Here is a 21,411-nt window from a genome sequence, read left to right as displayed (position 1 = left end):
CGGGATGGGTGTGTCAGAGGCAGTGCGATTGGCACAGGATAGAGCAGGGTTTAGGGCTGTTGTACATAGGGTCGCTATGAGTCGCAAACGACTTGATGGCACATAACAACAACAACAAGAAGGAATAAATAAATCTGACAAAGACCTGTATGGAGGAAATTATAAAATTCTTTGAAAGAAAAATATAAATCAGAAGTGGAGAGATAACCGTGTGTGATATTGTAAAGATTTAACTTTTCTTGTATTAAAACTTGAGTGTATAATTAAAATCCAAGTAGCGCTTTCCCCTAGAGAACATGGGAGGACAGATTTTTATGTTATTGAAATAGTTATGAAGAAATATTGGTCGAATATGTCTGTGGCCAAGTATCAAGGCTTATTCACAAACTGTAGTAAATATACATGTTCAATAGTTAAACAGAGTGGAATCCTCAAAGAGGCTCATGAACAAAGAGGCCTTGTTCTTTCAAACATGGATTGTCTTAAATCGGTAAAGATGAACAAATCCATAAATTTTCCATGATTATCTCTTAATAGAATATGAATAAAATAAAACTTGATTCAAACTTTTCACACTATATAAATTCTGATTTTGTGTAAAGACCTAAATATGAGTTGTTGTTGTTATGTGGGAACCGACTTACATCTGCCTCTCCAGTGCGTTTTCAGAGGCAGTAAGTCGCAAGGGAGGAACTTGCTCATCCTTCCAGCAGCTGGTGGAACCATGTGCTTTTGGGATTGCACTACAGCTTCTTACCCCTAGGCTGCCCAATTAATAACAAATAAACTTGGGAGGGGATTTTAGCCAGGAAATTAAAAGATATGTTGTGATGGGTATACCATCTATTCCTGGGGCCTTATTTTTTGCTGTTTCCTTCAAAGCAGCTTGAACTTCTTCCTTCATCACCATAGACTCTTGCTCATATGTTATTTCATTAAATTCTTCTGTGTCTGCCAATTCCTTTTGATGCAATGACTTCCATCTTCTTTTAATACTTCCTGGATCATTTAATATTCTGCCTAAAGCATCCTTGATTATAGCAACTCTAGGTTTGAATTTTCAGTTCCTTGAGCTTAACAAATGCTGAACGGATTTGGCAGGGTTTAGGGCTGTTGTACATAGGGTCACTATGAGTCGCAAACGACTGGGCGGCATATAACAACAACAACAACATTGTGATGGGAAATTCTGCTGTCAGGGACCTTTCCAGAGTTCTTAAGAGCAATCGTGTCTCTCTGGAGACTATGGTACGTCTGATACAGGTCATGGTCTTTGTATTCACTTGTTCTGCATCAGAGAGTTGAACAATGACTAGGGAGGATAAAAGGAGAATTGATGCCTTTGAGCTGTGGTGCTGGAGAAGAGTATTGAATGTACCATGGACTGCTGAGAAAACAAACAGATTCATCCTGGAGAGGGTTAAGCCATGTGGCTCCTTGGAGGCAAGGATTCTGAGGCTCTGTCTGACATACTTTGGACATGTAAAGAGGGACCAGTCCTTGGAAAAGGACATCATGCTTGGTAGGGTGAAGGGACAGTACAGGAGGGGAAGACCCTCTATGAGGTAGATTGATTCAGTGACTGGGGTAATTGGGATGGGTGTGTCGGAGACAGTGCGATTGGCACAGGACAGAGCTGAGTTTAGGGCTGTTGTACATAGGGTCACTGAGTTGCAAGCGACTCGACAGCACATAACAACAACAACATTGTTATTTTGAGTGTCATCGAGTCTGTTCTGACTCACAGCAACCCAAGTACAACAGATTGAAATGCTGCGTAATCCTGTGTTATACTTACTATCTTTTCTGTGCTTAACCCTATTGTAGTCGTGTGAGTCCATCTCATTGAGGATCTTCCCTCTTGCTGACCCTCCACTTGGCATGATGTCCCCTTCTAAAGACTGAGCAGTCACTGCAGTGGATTTAAACATGTGAGAGGTGGTGACAGTGTGAGATTGGTCAGGGTTAGGATCTGTTGTACATAGAGTCACTATGAGTTGGGTCCTAGCAATAACAACAAACCAAAAATCCACTGCCATCCAGTAGATTGTGTGACTCATAACATTACACTACCAGGTTTCATAGGTTGCTAGTTTTTATAGGAGGAGACTGCCTAAGCAGCTGATGATAGGTATGTATGAAGGAATAAATGAACAAGATGGTAGTCTTGTGGTAGGACAGTTGTGAGGTTGGAACTTGGGATTACTGATAAAAGAGGGTTTCAGCATTAACTGTAATGCTTTATTAAAAGCCTCAAACCAAATAAGACCAATTGCTAGGTTGTTGGTTTTTTAAAAAACTTTTAGGGCTGTTGTACATAGGGTCGCTATGAGTCGTAAACGAGTTGACGGCACATAACAACAACAACAACAACATTTCATATTGGTTTGCATACACAATTCGTATACATTGTGTTCACACTTTCTTCATTTACATTGTGTTTCATACAGTCATTCCCATGCATTGTGGTGTTTTTTGTTTTTTGGGTTTTTTTGCATTGTGTTTTATAAAATTAATCACCTCCTCAAATAAAAGAAATGTATAGTGGCCGCATCAGTTTGTTAAGTACAGCAGAGCCTGTGAGGACGACACAGGGTTGGACAATGTTATTTTCTGTTGTAGTTGGGTTTGCTGTGTTGTTGTTAATGTCGTTGAGTTGTACGACTCATAGCAACCCTATGAACAGCAAACTTGAACCCTGTCCTATTCTGTGCCATCCTCATCATGTGCCACACTGCACCCCCTGCGGCAGTCACTGTGTCAATCCACACAGTAGTCGTTATGAATTTGAGCTGAGTCACTGGCACCAAACAACAACTGAACAAGTGATTCTGGAAACCGTAGATTGAAACTGTAGTTCTGCTTTCCACATTTTAAAATAAACAATACCAGTGGTGCCATTAAAAAAAATTAATAACCATTGAACTATGCCACCATTACCCTGTCTTTTCAGGTCCCCGCCAGGTCTTTCCTAATTACCTCCCGCTCCCCAAATTTGTACGACCCTGTGCAATTGCTGATCAGTTGTAAAGTTTAATATAAAGGAGCCCTGGGATAGTGGGTTAAATGTCAAGGTGCTGACCAAATGATTGGCAGTTCATGTTACCAGCTGCTGCTTAGGAAAAAGATGAGGCAGTCATCCATAAAAACTTACAGCCTCAGAAACCTGATGGGACAGTTTCATTGTACTGTACGTTTACAGTTGTTATGAGTACAAAGTGACTTGGTAGAGTAAGTTTGAGTTTTGGATGAGAATGTGAATGATTTGTTTTTGTTTGCTTTGTTTTATTTTTTTATTTTTTATTAAATGTCTAGAATAACAAATACAGCTGACTATGAGGTAATATTTTAAAAATAAGCTAAATTATAATTTTCATTTTAATGTCTCGTAATACAAATATACTCAAATATATTTTCTGTATTTTCAGTGATGCCAACTGGTGGAAAGGAGAAAATCACAGAGGAGTAGGACTCTTTCCATCCAATTTTGTAACAACTAATTTAAACCTGGAGTCTGAGGCAGGTGAGTTAAAGTTTTCTCTCTTTCTCATTGTTACTGAGTTGGAACTGACACACAGTTGGCCTAACTAAGGGATTTTGAGGCTATAAATCACCCCGATGAGATGCCCAACTTTCTCTGGCGGAGTCATTTGTGTATCTGAAGTGCAAGAGTGGCTAGGCATTTGGGTTAGCTGTTACCCTACATTACGGACTTCATCACCAGAGCTCCCTTAATCTTAAACAAGGTCAGGTTTATTATTTTACTCTTCAATATTTCAGTTCCATTTTGAATGCAGACAATCCCTGTATTAAGTTAGAATTTGATTTCACTAACTGATAACCTAAGTTGGATTTGATACAAATTTAATAACTTTTTTAACCTTTTCATTATTGTTGCCTTTTACTGTCAGTAAAAGTTCAATCTTTTATCTTTGTCTTTGAGAATTGACATGAAAATGATAACGTTTTTATATAATGGTAGACAATATAGCATATATGAATAAATCTGGAGGACAACCGTTTGGCCAACTGACTGGAAGAGATCTATATTTGTTCCCATTTCAAAGAAAGGTGATCCGACAGAGTGTGGAAATTATCAAACTCATTGATTTCACATGCAAGCAAGCTTCTGCTGAATATTATCCAAAAACAGCTGGAACAGCACATCAACAAAGAACTGCCAGATGTGCAGGCTGTGTTTAGAATGGGACATGGTACTAGGGATATTGTAGCTAATGTTAGATGGATCTTGACTGAAAGCAGGGAGTACCAGAGGAATGTCTATCTGTGTTTCATTGATTATGCAAAGGCTTTTGACTGTGTGGATCACAACAAACTGTGGCTGACTCTGAGAAGAATGGGAATCCCAGAACACTTGTTCATGCTAATGAGTAACCTATACTTGGACCAAGAGGCAGTTGTCAGAACAGAACAAGGAAACACTGCATGGTTCAGAATTGGGAAGGGTGTATGCCAGGGATGTATCCTATCTCCATATCTTTACAACTTATATGTAGAACAGATTTTCCAGGAGGCTGGGTTGTATGAGGAGAAAAGTGGCATCAGGAATGGAGGAAAACTTATCAACAGTCTGCATTATGCAGATGACACAAACCTGCTTGCTGAAACTGAGGAGGACCTGAAGTACTTGCTGCAGAAGGTCAAGGACTGTAGCCTGCAATATGGATTGAGGCTCAATATCAAGAAAACAAAAATTCTTACCCCTGGGCCAATTGGCATCATCAGGATGAAAAGTGAAGAGATTGAGACTGTTAACAGCTTTAGTTTGCTTGGCTCTACAGTCAGTCAGCACTCTTGGCACCAGCAGCCAGGAAATCAAAAGATGTATTGCAATGGGAAAATCTGCTGTTGGAGACCTCTCCAAAGTACTGCCAAGCAATGATGTCACTCTGGAGACTAAGGTGCACCTGATACAGTCCATGGTCTTTGTAATCACTTGCTATGCATCAGAGAATTGCACAATGACTAGGGATGATAGAAAGAGAATTGATGCCTTAGAGCTGTGGTGTTGGAGAAGAGTAGTGAATATACCATGGACTGCTAAGAAAATGAGCAGGTTCATTCTGGAGCAGGTTAAACCAGGCTGCTCCTTGGAGGCAAGGATTTTGAAGCATCGTCTGACATACTTTGGACATGGTGCAAAGAGGGACCAGTCCTTGGAGAAGGACATCATGCTTGGGAGGGTAGCATAGGTAGTAAGAAGCTTTGTCTCACATACTTTTGGCATGTTGCTAGGAGAGACTGTTCCTTGGAAGGGGACATCCTATTAGAAAGTTTGGAAGGTCAGTGAAAGAGAAAAGACCTTCAACGATAATAATTGACCAAGTGACTAACAACCGTGTCAGAGATGATGAGTATGGCACAAGATAGAACAGAGTTCAAGTCTGTTTAACATAGGGTCACTAACAGTCACTACCTACCAACGACAACATATTACTTGTTAATGATAAAATAGATTCCCTGCCACACCCTTTCAAAGAAAGAATGGTTGTGTGGTTTATCATAACTAAAATTTTATGCAAGTTGGGAACTACTTGAGAGAATATATTAGCATTTAACTTATGTGGAAGTGGCTTCTCACTTGCCTTGTGGTGTCCCAGTCCTCCCTTCTGCTTGAGCTTAAGGGGTCCCATGTGGTCAAGCTAGACAGCACTCCCCCCCCACACACATTTAACTCTTGTTAACTGATTTCTTTTCAAATTTACAGGTTCATTTATTACAGGAGAATTCTGTTAACCATTTCTTACCATATTTTAAATCTTCTCAGAGTTCATTCACTTGGATAATTATCAGTTGTAACATCATCTGTGATCATATAAATTCTTAACCTGACCTAATTACATAGTGCAAAAGGCAGTTTGTGTCTGTGTAATACAAAGAATATTGGTTTTATTCATTACTAATACACACTGTGTCAAGAAGTGGGTATTTGAGGTTTGGTGAAAGAGTATTATTGCAGAGGTTAGAAATACTCTTTAATTTTAGTCTTTCTCAAATTGCTGCGATTGTGGAGAGTTTGTGGCAATAATCAAGTAATGTAGTCAAGACTGTAATGTTGCTATTTTAGATTTTCTGAGTTTCACTCAGTTGTGTCGCAATAGACAATATTCTTCAGTTGTCAGTATCCCGTTTCTTATGCAGGCAGGATAGTGGTGGAGCTAGGTGTGAAGGAAAGGGTATAATTCTCATTATGATGGTGATTTGAAGTAAGAATAAGTGTTTTGGATTATTTTATTAAAAACCCGTGTCTCTTTAATTTTCACAACTCTTTGAGATAGCTGGTTTTGTCATTTCATTATGCAGATAAGGATCTGAAGCTAGAGATATTTATGACCAGCAAGTGATGGTGATGTTGCCATTTAGTTGGAACTGACTTATAGGTGATTTATGGGAGGTTTTCAGAGGTTGGAGGTACACAGAAGGTGACTGCTCATCTTTCTTCCCTGGTGCAGCTGTTAGGGTCAAACCACCTGCCTTTGGGAATTACAGCTCACTTTCCCTGTTAGCCTAGTAGTATCCTCACTAATTCTAAAGAATTTAAAATAGGTGCTTTAATCATTGTGTGCAACATCATTTGTGTGTGTAGAAAGTGTTATGTTCACTTAAAGTAATGCAGAGAAAGAGAAATAATTGTTTGAATACTGAATACTTTGCTATTATGTATCGCTTGTTCCTTTAGTTGACCCTATAGATAGGTAGAAAAATTGGAGGGATGAATTTTAATAACATGATAGACTATGCTCAGGGAATCCTATGTAGGTGATATCCCCTTGGCATAGCTTGGAGAAAACGGCAATCTTAAAAATATTCTGATATTTTAATATATGCTGCTCTTTTGGCCACATTCTGTTAGAATAACCTCCTCAAATTCAGATATTTGAAAGAGATGGTTAACTCTTGAGTCTTCAAAATTCTCTGATTATATATAAATTTGTATTGTAATTTTTTATACCAAAATTTACTATATTAAAATATGGTTCATTCTAGCAGTGTTGCAGTGAACATTTAAATAGTTTATATAAGTTATGCAAAGGAGGCCTGGTAGCATAGGTGTATAACGTACTGAGCTGCCAACTGAAAGGTTGGCGCTTTAAATTCACCCACCACACTCTGCGAGAGAAAGACTAGCAGTTTCCTCCCATAAACACATACATCCTAGGAAGCCTGATGGAAGGGCGCTATATATTAGAACTGACTTCATGATAGGGGTTGGTGGAGATATTTTCTCCTAGCTCATTACTTCTGAAGGGATTTTGTTTTGTGTTTGTTGTTTTAACTAGTGTCAAAAGTTGATTGAAATCAAATACATTCTTTTGTTCATGGGAGGAATAGGTTTTTTAAATTGCAAGAAAATAGTGTAGAAACAGCTCATAAATTTAATTTTGAAATTAGCTAAATAGATGACAGTCTTTATATATTTATTCATTGCTTTGGTAACATTCCACTTCCACAGAAATGCTTTTAATGGACAGCTTCTGTTAATAATTTTATCTTATTCCACGAGAATATAAGTTTTGTTGAGGGCAAGATACTCGACTTTATTCACTGGAATGTTCAGTGCCTAGAATAATGCTAAGCACACAGTAAGTGCAAAGTAAACATTTGTGACCTGGATGAATGGATGTATTGATTTATATAGACTATGAAATGCGATAACTATTTGAAGAGCTTCCTTTCCGCCCCTCTACTTTGTTTGTAATCATGGAGTACCTGTAATTTAATGACTAAAATACTAAATACTGAAGAACTTAAAATGAACTTTGTTTCCATAGCGGCCGTGGACAAATTGAATGTAATCGATGACGATGTGGAGGAAGTTATAACAGAGCCTGAACCTGTTTGTATAGATGAGGTAGTGTTCTTCTTTTGTCAAACTATGAAGAATTTTTCAAATGTATTATGAATCCTCGAGAATGCGTGGACTATGTAATCTTATATATACGCTGAAGTTAAAACTTCTGAGTTTTTAACAAGTGCCCTATTACTTTTTTAGGATAAGATGGATAGAGCTTTGCAGGTACTCCAAAGTATAGATCCAACAGATTCAAAACCAGATTCCCAAGACCTCTTGGACTTAGAAGGTATTTTAGTGGTTACTTTAATATATTTAGTCATATTTATTTTCTCAGTTTGATTTTGTTGCCATGTCTTTGCTTCTACAAATTAGAAATTTCTGGTGGGGAATAGAATAATAAAATAATATTACTTGCAAAGATCATCATAAACATGCGTATCCTTTTCTAAACAGAAGTCTTTGTATTTTTTTAAACCTACTATTGAGATTGGCTGAAGAGATTGGCATTTTTAATAACTAAATTACTAGAAAATCTTATTCCTGATTCTCTTTTAATATGATTTTAAAGGTCAAATTTAGAGATAATCAGTGTTAACCTTGTAATGTGATTATTTGATCCATGCTGATGTGTGTTTTAGACCATAAGAAAGCTTGAAGCCATTAAAACAGACTTCTTACAGTTCAATTTTTTTTTTTAAAAAAAAATCCTTTGAAAGAAAAATCTCTGGTAAATGGAGAATTTTTTGGGGGGTGGGGGTAGGTGTAAAGCTAACTGTGACTGTTTTGCTATTCATTACATTAATGTTTACATTTGGAAATACACAGAATGTATCAAATGAAAAATGTTCACATTTGATCTGCTTATAGTAACATATTTAATATACTTTGGCTCAAATTTCATTTTACTTAGTTTTCTGGGTAGTTTTAAGACTTGGAGCTAGCTCCAGATTTCACAGCCTATAAAATTGTGTTTTAATAAGTTCCAAGAAACATTGGAATTTCTGATTTTTATCTTTACCTTCTCTTTGGTCACATGATATTAATATTAGAGGTGAACAGCATTAAAATTGGATCTGTTGTAGCCCTTTTTCTAGCATAGACTTAAATCTCTGTGCGATGAGTACTATTAGATAATGGAGCTTTATTGTTAAAGCTAAAAATTGTTAAAGGTTCTTGAAACTGGCTTAAGGTTCTAGATTTGTAAGTATTTTTGTATTTACAGATATCTGTCAACAGATGGGTCCAATGATAGATGAAAAACTTGAAGAGATTGATAGGTGAGATTTTTCATGCAAGTAATAGAAAGTATCTTTTTCTTGTGTTTATTTGTTTTTGGCAGAACTTAAACTGGGGCAGTTTTGTGGAACTCTACAATCTGTTGGAGCTTTTCAACTTACCAGGCTATTAAAAAAAGAGATACTGTTTTTTATGCACTGTCAAGTTGGAACCGACCCTTAACTGACCCTCCAGAGAGTTTTCAGATGCAGTAAATCACAAGGGAGGAGATTGTAGTATTTCTCATTTTGACAGCATTTCTCCTCCACCCACCCCATGGCAAGTGCTGCTTGTTGTTATGTACCCTCCAGTCAGAACCGACTCCTACCTGACCCTCCAGCAGATTTTCAGAGGCAGTGAGTCACACAGGAAATTGCCCATCTTTCTCCTGCAGAGCAGCTGGTGGACTCAACCTGTGTGCCTTTCGGTTGGCAGCTTAACTCTTTACAATTAAGCCAATAGGTTTCTTGTTTTTATAGTGCCAATCTTTATTTTCTTATTTAGGCTGGAATTGAGAGATAGTAAATAAGTAATGTAGACTAATCTCAATAAAGTATGAAATGGGAATAGGAATTTTAGGCAAGTGTTCACCTCTTATGTAAGGAAATGTGGTACAGGTTTCCCTCCCCATCTATAAGTAAAAGAATATTTCTATGAAACCTTTCATGAGCCAAAACAGCATAACAGAAAGAAGCAATTAATCATTATGGGGAAAGTTTGAGCATTCCCAGACTCCCAAAATAATCAAGTAATGCACATAAAATCTACAAGAACATTAACAAAACTGTGTTCATAAACATTTCAGAACTCTGGCAGCTGATGCTGCAGTGCTGAGTGTGGTTTCCCAGGGAAGGATCTTGGTGATGGCATTGTCATTGCTTTGTGTGCCTACTCTCTCTTTAATTCATTGGAAACAAATGCTGAATGCTCGTTTCACTCTTTACCTTCCCCCCCCCCAAATGTAAAAATCATCTTCAGATTTCTTTCAGTTAACTAAAACAGGTATTAATATGGGTCTTAACACACACACACACATATCCAACCAAAAACTCCATTTAAATTCTCTAGTACTTGCAAAACTAAACAGTACAATTTCTTACTTCCTTGTCTGCCTATTGTCCTTTTAATTTTGTCATGTTGTCTAGGCTAACTGTCCCTTACAAGTTTATTGTTGTTGTGTGCGGTGGATCTTAGCTGACCCTCCAGTGGATTTTCCAAGGCTAATAAATCACATGGGAGGAGAATGCCAGTCTTTATCCCATGGAGGAGCTGGTAGATTCAACTGCCAGTCTTTATGTTGGCAGCTCAGCTCCTTACCAGTAAGCCACCAAAGTTCCTAACAGTTAGTAATAGACTATTAGAGCTCTGAATTCTTTCTTAGGTCTGCCCTTTTGGCTTTCTCTTTGAAGTTGAAGGGAGAATCCATGGTCAGTGGAAGAAAAGGGATTATTATCAGACTTGAAGAATTTAAATAGGAAAGTGATCAGTGTTATGAAAAGTGTGGCTAACCGTATCATTTTTTAGAAACCATTCTAGAACCCCAAAATAATCCATATCCCATCAGCTTGGCAATTTCAATCCCATACTATGTAGAGGTAGAGGCAAAGATTTGCTCATAGAATGTCTGTCTGTCAGCATAGTATTTTTCACCAAAAAAAAAAAGTTGGAAGTAACAAAAGCCTTTTTTTTTTATTAAATTTTATTAGTTTTACTGAACATTTACAGGGATTTTGGGTTTTCATTCCTTCATTGCTGCACCATTCTCTCTACCCTCCTCCCCAGTTTGTTCTTCTTCCCCGCCATCCGAATGTCTGTTTTAATTGTCCAATTGCCACAGTGCTTGTCCAAGTCAGTTCTGATTAATCTCCTTTGTCGGTGTGTCCTTTGCCATTCCCTATCACTCCTCCCTGAGAGAGACTTCACCCTGATTCATAAGGAAAAGGGGATGGCGTATTCTCTTAGCTACTTCCTGCTGAAAAGGGACGCTGTGGGTTTCAGGGTGAAGATCTTCTCTCACTACTCTAAAGGGCCCCTTTGGCAGTAGGAAACACATAGACTATTATGGAGATTGATTTTGGAATTTAGATGCACTCTTATTGATTGTGCTTGGCCGTACATGTTCATATCCTTGAAGATGCATCATGGGGGTGTTGCAACCTAGAAGACACGAATTTGACTAACAAGTTATAAGTACATGAGTCAAAAATTATGGAAAAGTAAAAGAAAGGATTCTTTCATTGTTTTACAAGCCCTCCCCCAGGTCCCCTCCACCATGTAGCCCTCGCTCTAGACTCCTGTGATGACAGAAATACCTAGTCATATATCTCTTTTAAACAGTTTTCTCCCTCCTCTGTTTCAGTGCAGTATACATTATTGAACCCATCTTACTCAGTCTCTCCCCAACCCCGAGGTTAGTCCCATTCTACAACAGTGGCATCATGTAATATTTGTCATTTTGTGACTGGGATATTTCACTCAGCATAATGTTCTCCAGAGTCAACCATTTTGAATAATATTGCATAAGTTCCTTGTTTTTCAATGCAGCATAGTATTCCATTGTGCGAATATACCACAGCTTCTCTAGCCATTCGTTTGTTGATGGGCACTTAGGTTGTTTCCAACTCCTTGCTATTGTGAACAAAGCTGCAATGAACATGGGTGTGCATATATCTGCTTGGATGTCAGCTATGGTCTCTTCAGGGTATATTCCCAGTAGTGGAATTGCTGGGTCAAATGGTATCTCTATTTGCAACTTTTTGAGAAAGCGCCATACTGCTTTCCACAGGGGTTGCACCATTTTACACTCCCACCAACAGTGAATCAGGGTTCCAGTTTCTCCACAACCTCGCCAGCATTTGTTGCTTGCTGTTCTGTTAAATTTTGCTATTTTGACTGGGGTGAGATGATATCTCATAGTTGTTTTAATTTGCATCTCTCTTAGGGCTAGGGATTTTGAGCATTTCTTCATGTGCTTGTTAGCCATCTGAATGTCATCTTTGGTGAAGTGCCTGTTCATATCCTGTGCCCATTTTTCTATTGGATTCTTTACCTTTATCTTGTTGTGGTGCTCAAGTATTTCATAAATTCTGGATATAAGTCCCTTATCTGATATGTTGTTACCGAATACTTTTCCCAGTCAGTGGCTTCCCTTTTTACCCTACTGGAGAAGTTTTTGGATGTGCATAGGGATTTGAGTCTTAGAAGATCCCATTCATCTATGTTATCTTCTCCTGGTTGTAGGTTTTCCAGGATACTGGGAAGACTGTTTATGTTGTGGATTAGGACTTCTAGTGTTGTTCCTAGCTTTTCTGTAATGAATTTTATAGTCCTTGGTTTTAGTCCTAGGTCCATGATCCACCTTGAGTTGGTTTTTGTGTATGGAGTGAGGTGTGGGTCTTGCTTGAGTCTTTTGCAGATATTTTTCCAATTTTGCCAACACCATTTGTTAAAAAGGCTGTCGTTTCCCCACTTCACTGATTTCATCTCCTTGTCAAAAATCAGTTGACCATAGATAGATGGGTTGATCTCTGGATTCTCAATTCTATTCCATTGATCTAGGCAGTGTAGTAGGATTTGAAATCAGGGAGTGAGATACCTCCTACTGTTCTTCTATTCTTAAGGAGTGCTTTGCTTATTTGGGGCTAACAAAAGCCTTTTAATATGGAAATTGGTTTTAACAAATCATGTCTATACATTCTAGAGTGAAAAACATTGTCAATGATAAATGTCTTTTGACATGGAAAGCTATAGAAGACATTATAGTATAAATTTTTGCTAATGAAAAGAACATCTTCAAAGAATAAAACCTAAAGTAATTGAGAGCAGTCTTATCTGATGTGAGCCTGTTCTTTGAGTGAGAGGTCCACTGTTAACCACTTCTTTCATTAGTTTTGTAATAGACCAACTCATGGTTTCTTGCTCTATGGCCATTGATTATAGCTGCAGCTTGTACTCTCGAAAGTCCTTGCAATTGTTCAGCAAAATTTTATTGGCTACCATTTTTGAGAGAGTTCTAGTGACCGAGTGGCAAGAAGTTGCACTGCCAACCCAAAAACTAACCGTTTGAATCCACCAGCTGCTTAGTGGAAGATAGATGAGTAATATCATTCCACATATGTGACTTATTACTGTTAGGTCCCATTGAGTCAAGTACAACTCATAATGGCCCTCTGAACCACAGATCTGAAACCTGTCCTATCCTGTGCCATCGTCACAATCTCTGACATATTCAAGCCCATTGCTTGTCACTGTGTCAGTTCATCTTGTTGAGGGTCTTCCTCTCCCTTCATTGTCTCCCTACCTTTCCAAGCTTGATCTCCTTCTCCAAGAAGTAGCCTCTCCAACCACATGGCCAAAGTATGTGAGATGACTTGCAACCTCTGAAAACCCACTGGAGGATCAGATATAATATGATTCCATGGCATATAATATAATAGCAACAACAATTGATGGCTTAGTCCATAGGCAGGGAGTTGGGCTAAGAAGAACCCCAACTCTATGTATTGATTTGAAAAATACGCAGTCTCCTCCATTCAATTTACAGCCCTAGAAACCCACTGAAGGATCAGCTAGTAATCAGTTCCATCTCAACAGCAATGTGTGGCATGGTCTAACCGTTATTAAATTTTCAGAGAGAAGTGAAGTATTATTCATGTACTATATTTTAAAAATTTAAAAAGTAAATTTTGTTGCCCAATTTATTTTTAATACATGCTTAAAAATTTGAAGATTAAAGTACCTAATACGTGTTTTCCCCTGAATAGATTATTACAAGTTTGTTGCTTTTAAGAAGAAAAAGTCAGATAGTTGAATCTTACATTTTACTTATATCTCTCACAGTATGGGTTGGGATTTTATGGCATTTATGACTGTCGGAAATTATCTTGAGTAAAACTATAAATTGACTCTGGATAAAGTAGATAGCTTTATTAATGAGAGATACATAGTCTCGATTTAACTATGTTCCATTCTTGTCTAATCTTATTGCTGTTATCCTCTAAGTTTTCTCCTGCGTTAATCAAGATACTCTTTTGCATTCTTCCCCTTGCCCTTTTTCCTTTGCCTGCCTGCATCTACACTGTCACCCTGACCTAGCTTATTCTATTCTACTCCGTCTGTTCATCCTTCCTCAGTTACCAGCTGAAGTACCAAGTTTCCCATGAAATCTTTTGTTTACCACAGCCACAACTGCTTTTCCTCTCCTTTAAACTCTTATACAGCTGTTGCCCAGCTATTTCACTTAACATTGTGTGCTGTTACGTGAGATCTTGTGTCATTTGCCATTTTATATATTTTTAGCTTAGCTTCCTAATAGATTGCAGACTTTTTAATAGAGAAATCCAAACCTTTGACTTTTCTCTCTCACCTAATGGTCTTGGGATATAGCTCAGTAAATAGTTTTATTGTTTGAAGTTAATCGCAAACATATCATGAGTTATTAGAGGTTTTCCTGTTACCTGATAGATTTTTTTTAATGAAACATTCTCATAACTCTAATAGTAGCTTACAACAAAGAAGCAATTTTTATTACTTTATGTAAGAAATATTGAGTAAAAAATTTTTGAGTAGTCCAAGAGTCAAAACATACCAAATAACAAATAAAACTTAAAATAGTACCAACATACAGTAAAAGAAGGAAAGATGCAGTACATTGCTTAAAGTAGAAATAATGTATATACAGTCTAGTGGCTGGGCTGCTTGGGTTACATGGTGCCTCTTCAGTGAAAACAGGTGCCACTACTAATCATGGCTCTGGTAGTCTAATGGTAAAAAGTTAGTTGCACTGGCACTTTACAGGCATGTGGTTCAAATCCATCAGCTGCTACATGGAAGAAAGCTGGGCAGTCTACTCCCATGCAATTTATACTCTTGAAAACCCACTAGAAGATGAGCTGGAAGTTGCTTCCAACCCAACAGCATGTAGCAACTCCTATTCATAGCTCTTTTGTAAAAGCAAAATCACATAGAGCAAACTTCCCTAGAGTAGGAGATAACTGGAATGATGCCCTCCTGTTGTCTCCTGTGTTTCATCATCACACTGGGTTTATGGAGACCAGCCTCCTAGAGCCAGTTCTTAATCCCACATCTTTTATCATGGGCACTAATGTTTGAAGCTTTCTGTATGTTTTCCATCTGGTATTTCTAAACTAGACATTCATGCAGGAGAGGAAATAAGCACTTCTGTTAGTTTGAGTGAAATTCTGATGACAGAAGAGTGACAAGTCATGATAAGATTTACCTGGCCATCCTTTGGTGGCTATCATCTGCCTCTGCTTCTCTCTCCTCTCTGTAACAAGCAGACCTTGGATTACCTGCTAAGATCTGTTCCTGATTTTTCTTTAATCCATTAAGTCAAATTTGTGGGTACATAATGGTTCTTACTTGGCCTTAGTTCAGATTGGCAGAGGAGCCCTGGTGGCACAGTGGACTAAGCTTTGACAGCTGAAGGATCTTTGATTCTAATATACCTGCTGCTGTCTGAGAGAAAGGTTAGGCAGTCTGCTCCTGTAAAGATGACACCTGGAAACCTTATGGGCATTTCTTTGTCAAATATGGTTCCTATGCATCAGTCAATTTGATGGCAGTGGGTTTGGGTTTGGTTTTAGTAAAAGGAGGAACCTTGGTTGTTCAGTGATTCACGAATCTAGCAGCCAAAAAAGGTGGGGAAAGATGAGATCGTCCTTTCATTCTGTAGGAGAAAGATGAGGTCATCATTTTTCATAAAGATTTCCAGAACTCTTAGGGCAGGGTTACTGCGAGTCACAATCAACTCGTTGGCAGTAGATTTGGGGATTTCCATGCATGACGGAGCCCTGGTGGGACTGAGGTTAAAGTGTTTGGCTGCTGAGAGGATGATGGTTAGAATCCATTAGCCAGCCTGGGGGGGGGGGGGAAGATACAACAGTCTGCTTCTTTAAAGATTTCGGCGTTGGGAACCCTTTGGGGCCGCTTTCCTCTGTCCTGCAGGCATACTGTCAGTCAGAATTGATAGGTTGGTGCTAGGATTGATTTTTGGTTTGGTTAGTTCAAGAAAAGACTTAAAATGTCTTCAGTGATTTATTTACAAGCTTCATGCACCTGCAGCAAGTAAAAGTGATTGTAAGTGATTGTAAGGAAGAATTTGGGAGTATGTCTGTTGTTTCTAAATGAGGGCACATTTGTTAAACATTAAAAGACAAATTGTCCTGCTTGTGCATTGGTGGAAGAGCTACACCGTTAATTGAAAGGTGGGCAGCCTATTTGCATACAGCCTTGAGAACCCAGGGGGCTGTTCTCATTGTCCTTTGAAGATTCCATGAGTCAGAACGGACTGGAAGGCAGTAATGGTCGTTGTTGTCCTTGAACTGGCCATTCCTAACCTTGTATAGAAAGAACCACATTTAAAAAGCAGGCTTGTGGATGCTTTTTTCTAGATCACAAGTGGCCTTTCAACTGTTAAAAACTTCTCGGTTATAAGGAGTTCCTTATTACTTCCAGTGGAATAAGTAGAATGTTTCAGGTCACAAAGATTGATTCTAGGGTTCCTCAGCCAAATTAGAAATGCTCTTAATTTGGATTTGCTGTGGTTAAATACTAAGTTACCTGATTTCACTTATTTTCTCAAAAACAGACCAACAGATGAGCAATAGAGATTAGTTCACATGTATGTTGTTTTCACTTAATGTTTAAAGAGAATTTCAGTCCTTTTTTTTTTCTTTCAGATGATCAGTTCAAGGATATAAACAAATGAAATTGTGTGTGATCTTGTTGTTTTGTGTATATGTGAGAATGTATTTTATTTCAGTCACATCACTCTCCAGAAGAGACTCTGGGCTTCATAATGGGCTTTCCTTTACTGCCATGTATAATTTAAGTCTTGGACTTTTATCTAGATTTAAAAAATTACTGTTCTTTATAATCGAGTTTTCATCAGAAACCTTTTACCATATGCAACAAAATTACCCAGAAAAAAAAATTATTACTTGATTGCAGTTTTTGAGACATGAAAAAAAAGGCTTTCTCTGATATATGAGCCTACCTATTATAAGAATGAAATACTCCTTTCTACCAGTTTCCCATTGTGGCTATTTTTTGCTTGTATGTAAAAAGAATCTTTTAAAACCAGAGTTAAAAAAAAATGCTAAATTTAAAATATAACCTCTTGCTAAATATATACTTAATATTTTGAAGATTATTAAAGTTCCTTTCTTCTGTATCAGGAAGCATTCAGAACTGTCTGAGTTGAATGTTAAAGTCATGGAAGCCCTGGAACTGTATAACAAATTGATGAATGAGTCTCCAGTGTATCCAGTCTATTCAAAGCTCCACACTCCAGCACATTACCCACCTGCGTCAGCTGGGGTTCCAGTGCAGGTGAGCATGTTCTTGGAGAACCTTTGTCAAATTAAAAAAACCAAACAAGTTTTTCAATTAATTTGTTTTAAATCGTAGGTAAAAGTTCTGTGATGTATAAAACTTACTTTGACCTTTTTAAGCAATATTAGCTGGCTAAGTAATTATTCATCAGAACAAATTAGACATTAAAATTTCATAAATATAGCTTAGTTCATTTGTAACATGAGTGACTCTGAAATAAATGAGGAAAGTTTTGGTTCTTCTTGTGCTTTTGTAAGCTTAAAGTGATTTAGTGCTAGCCATTCCAGAGTTCTCCAAATAAGATGATGATGATGCTATTTCTGCTCCTCAGCAAGCAGGATTTAACATTTTTTAAAAATTATGCTCAGGAATTCTCGGACTTAACATAGTTATTAAAGGCCTATATAATGACCTTACTTTGTTCTCTGAGCCTTGATTTGTATGTCCTTCTCTTAGATGGTGGCATAGTCCACAGTCCACAAATGACTTCCTGGGAGAAAGATAAGCAGTCTCCTCCCTGTATGGTCTATAACCTTAGAAACTCAGTGGAGAGTCAGCCAAGAGTCAGCTCTGACTCCATCCTGGGCAATGAGTCCTACGGTTTGCTTGGGTTTTTGTTGTTGTTTTGATTTTATTAGTTTCGAAGCCTGTGACAGGCTCCATCTGTGAGCATCATCATCTTCCGGAACTTTACACCTTTGTTATACTGGTAAACTGAAGCAAGTGCTTCATCCTCAGTCCGAAGTTGTTTCCAAATTCCAGCAAATTAGAGATTGAGTTTCAGAATGACTCTATGATTGAGCAAATCTTGCTGATTTGTGAAAACTGGTAGAGAAAGGAGTTGTGAAGAGACACCAGTGGAAATATGACTGCACAGTTTAGACAACTTTACATACATAATTGCTAAGCAAAAGATAAGATTAGTTACTGTGGTGACTGTCTCATCTGATCATTTATCAAATTTTCCATTCCCTGAACTTAATGATGAGTCATGACATATGAGGATAGGAATGGTTTCTGGATACAAGACACAACTAGAGTGTCTTCAAAGTTGCCTCTGCTTTCAAAGTTGTTTGCTGCTGTGAAAATGGAACAGACTTGGAAAGTTCACACCATTTGTATGATAGACTTGTACATTGTACTTGCTTTCTTGTGCGTGAAAAAGGTCATTCGTCATTCTTGTGTCAGGTCTTTTTTTGTTTGTGTATTGTTTAACACAACTGTGATTTGCCTAACATTTTTTTAAAAAGTTAGCTTTCTATGAGTTTGATTTCTTATATAACCTATATCTGCACAATTTAAAACTCAAATTGTGCATTGTTTTAAATGCTGTATATAATTGACACCATGAGGATCCTGTCCTAAAGAAGCTGTTACCCTTAAGATTTAGACAAATAGAGCACATACAAGTAGTCAGAAGAGCCTTATGCCTTGCTTTCTGCTGTTTCCTTAGGATGTATCTTCTGTTTATCCACATAACTGCTTTTTCACTTCTTTCCTGTTTGACCTGAAGACAGGAAATAAAGGTAGCATTGCCAGTGAGAGTCTGCTGCTCTTTGATACAGTTTCTTCTTCAGCTTTTCCTCATGAGTTGAGGCTTGGGAAGGAATTAGATGAGTCGTCTGAGAGTAGGGTAAAAACGGCCATCATGGTAGAAGTGGTCTCAAGAAGTGATGGTGTGCTTTCCTCCAAGGAGAAGTGTGATTTTCTGTGACTCTATGGAAAGATCTCTTAGGGAGGCAGAGACAACCTGGATAGATTCCAGTCCTTAAGAGTATACTCCTCCCTTTTGTCTTTTCCCCTCCAGCTCCACCTGCAATATATAAAGACAGATAGGCAAATTATAAGTGTCTGTTGATTTGGCACTTTTATTTGGGAACTCCACACTTTTCATACCAGGGTGGATAAGTAGTAAAACTGGATTCCTCCCCAAAGGTCTACAGCATTTGCTCTAAGTCTTTCAGTGTCTTAAACATACTGCTTGGTAGATGTTTTTAGAGCTCTGTGAGTGAACATTTTCTCTCTGGTTAATAGCCATACCCAGTTCAGTCACATGGTGGAAACTATGTGGGTCAAGGCATTCACCAAGTCACTGTCGCCCAGAATTACAGCCTAGGACCAGATCCCATGGGCCCAATGAGATCTCTGCCTCCGAGTGTGACTTCCTCTGTGACAGCGCAACCTGTGCAAACTCCGTATTTAAGGTGAGTTTCCAAGAGCTGTGTTTGTTTTGTAAATGTATCCGTTAATTAAGTCCACAAACTTTCAGAATGATGCTTTGTAGCTTCTTTCCTTATAAAGATGAAGTTGTGGAACTGCACATGCCTGTTGTTGTTCTTGTCAGTTGCCTTCGAGTCGCTGTCCTTTGTGGGTATTGATTCCATGCTGTCCTTCACGTAGCAGTCAGCCTAATTGAGCAATCCCTAACGTATTTATCCGCGTGCACCTCTAAAAATCACAGTATGCCATTACTTTGACCCTTAAAAAAATGAAGTGTTTCTGGGCTGTAGAATTTGTGGTGTACTTTTGGTACTAGTAGCTCTATTCTGAGAAGCATCTTTACATCATGCTTTCTGTTCATTTTGCTTAAGCCAAAGAAAATGTTACTTGAATATGGTCGTGTATAGATAATCTCTGAAGGAGTCTTTCTGTACACTGCTGGTGGTTAGTTAAATGAACATGTAATACTTGGTTGAATGTGCCTGTATTATAAAGCATATGTTTGTTGTAATTTGAAATGATGTATTTTTAAAGAAATATATGCCATGGTATCTAAGGAACAAACAGAAGTCTTACACTTTAGTAATTCCACCTCCTCAAAAATCTTTTCTCTGTTTATTGAGAGATTGTAGGCACTTATATTGCATACACCTTATACTATTATGCTTTTGGTCTTCCTGAATATACTTCTTTTAATAAATGTCAGAATCACTTTGTCAGTGTTTGGTAGCTGGAGTGACTGATAATCACACTGGCAGTGCTACATGGACTTGAGAAGATGGAAAAAGCATTTTAACTTTGCCATTATGACTGCTCTCTGACTATAACTCTGTTCATATAAAGTAAAGGTGGTTTTCTTTTGGAAATTTTGTTTGTAGCACTGGTCAAGACACTGTTTCCAATCCCACGTACATGACCCAGAACTCTAATCTTCAATCAGCTCCCGGTACAGCGGCTTACACACAGCAGATGGCGATGTCTGTGGAGATGCCATCTTATCAGAACACTACTTCCAGTTTGCCACAAGTGGCGGGCTTTCCACTGGCCGTTCCAGCCCATTCCATTGCACAGCAGCAGACGAATTACCATCAGCAGCCTCTCCTGTAGAAACAAACCAGGCATTTTCCTGAAAGCATTCTCAAGTGTGTTATTCAGTCCTTTGTTTTTCGTCTGAAAATATTAAAAGAAAAAAAATATAATCTCTCAACTCAAAGGACCATGAATAAAGCACAAAAGCCTATCTTAATTCTACTAAGGCCATAAAAGGGTTGTTTCTTTTTGTTTTTGGGGGTTTTTGTTTTTTTTAGTCCAATTTCTTTGAAATCAAAGTTCTGATCAACGATGCTTCTAGTTAGTTTTGTCTTGTTTTAAAATGCCTCCTCATAAATCTGGACACCAATAAGTACTAAACAGCTAAGCATAAGTGTTTTACTTTAAAAACACACAAAAAAACCCCACAACCAAAAAACTTTCCCCCTTAAGACATCGTGATAAAAAGAGAGCACTGAAACCTTTTTAATGTTTTTGTCTGCACTTTTCCCCCTCTTCAATTTCCCACACACACTATTATTTTAAAATGCGAACATACTTCTGTGTAAGCGTTTGGCTTGCCAACATACTTCCTTTTGGCTCCTTAAATTGCAGTTGTGTTTGCTGTACTGTCAGGTTCACTCTCAGTGTTACATTGAGTAATAATTAGCATATAATTGTCTACAGAAGGAAGAGCAATTTGCAAGGAACAAAAA

At 38.0% G+C, this 21,411-nt stretch overlaps 1 protein-coding gene across 1 annotated transcript in view; it reads left to right on the top strand.

Annotated features, from left to right (window-relative positions):
• The window catches only part of STAM2 (signal transducing adaptor molecule (SH3 domain and ITAM motif) 2), a 67,421-nt gene extending 46,339 nt beyond the window's left edge, over positions 1-21,082 (top strand). The window contains exons 8-14 of the mRNA XM_006880774.1: positions 3,429-3,523; positions 7,794-7,873; positions 8,015-8,102; positions 9,039-9,093; positions 17,290-17,443; positions 19,481-19,650; positions 20,545-21,082. Coding sequence (XP_006880836.1) covers positions 3,429-3,523; positions 7,794-7,873; positions 8,015-8,102; positions 9,039-9,093; positions 17,290-17,443; positions 19,481-19,650; positions 20,545-20,773 — 871 coding nt within the window. The 3' untranslated portion in view covers positions 20,774-21,082. The remainder of the gene's footprint in view (positions 1-3,428; positions 3,524-7,793; positions 7,874-8,014; positions 8,103-9,038; positions 9,094-17,289; positions 17,444-19,480; positions 19,651-20,544) is intronic.
• Positions 21,083-21,411: the final 329 nt, after the last annotated feature.

Source organism: Elephantulus edwardii, unplaced genomic scaffold (genome assembly GCF_000299155.1).
Source record: "Elephantulus edwardii isolate Elephantulus edwardi_28Jun2011 unplaced genomic scaffold, EleEdw1.0 scaffold00010, whole genome shotgun sequence".
In the NCBI taxonomy this organism is placed as follows: Eukaryota; Metazoa; Chordata; class Mammalia; order Macroscelidea; family Macroscelididae; genus Elephantulus; species Elephantulus edwardii.
The sequence above is the reverse complement of the archived record's forward strand: the minus strand, read 5'-3'. Positions and strand labels throughout refer to the sequence as shown.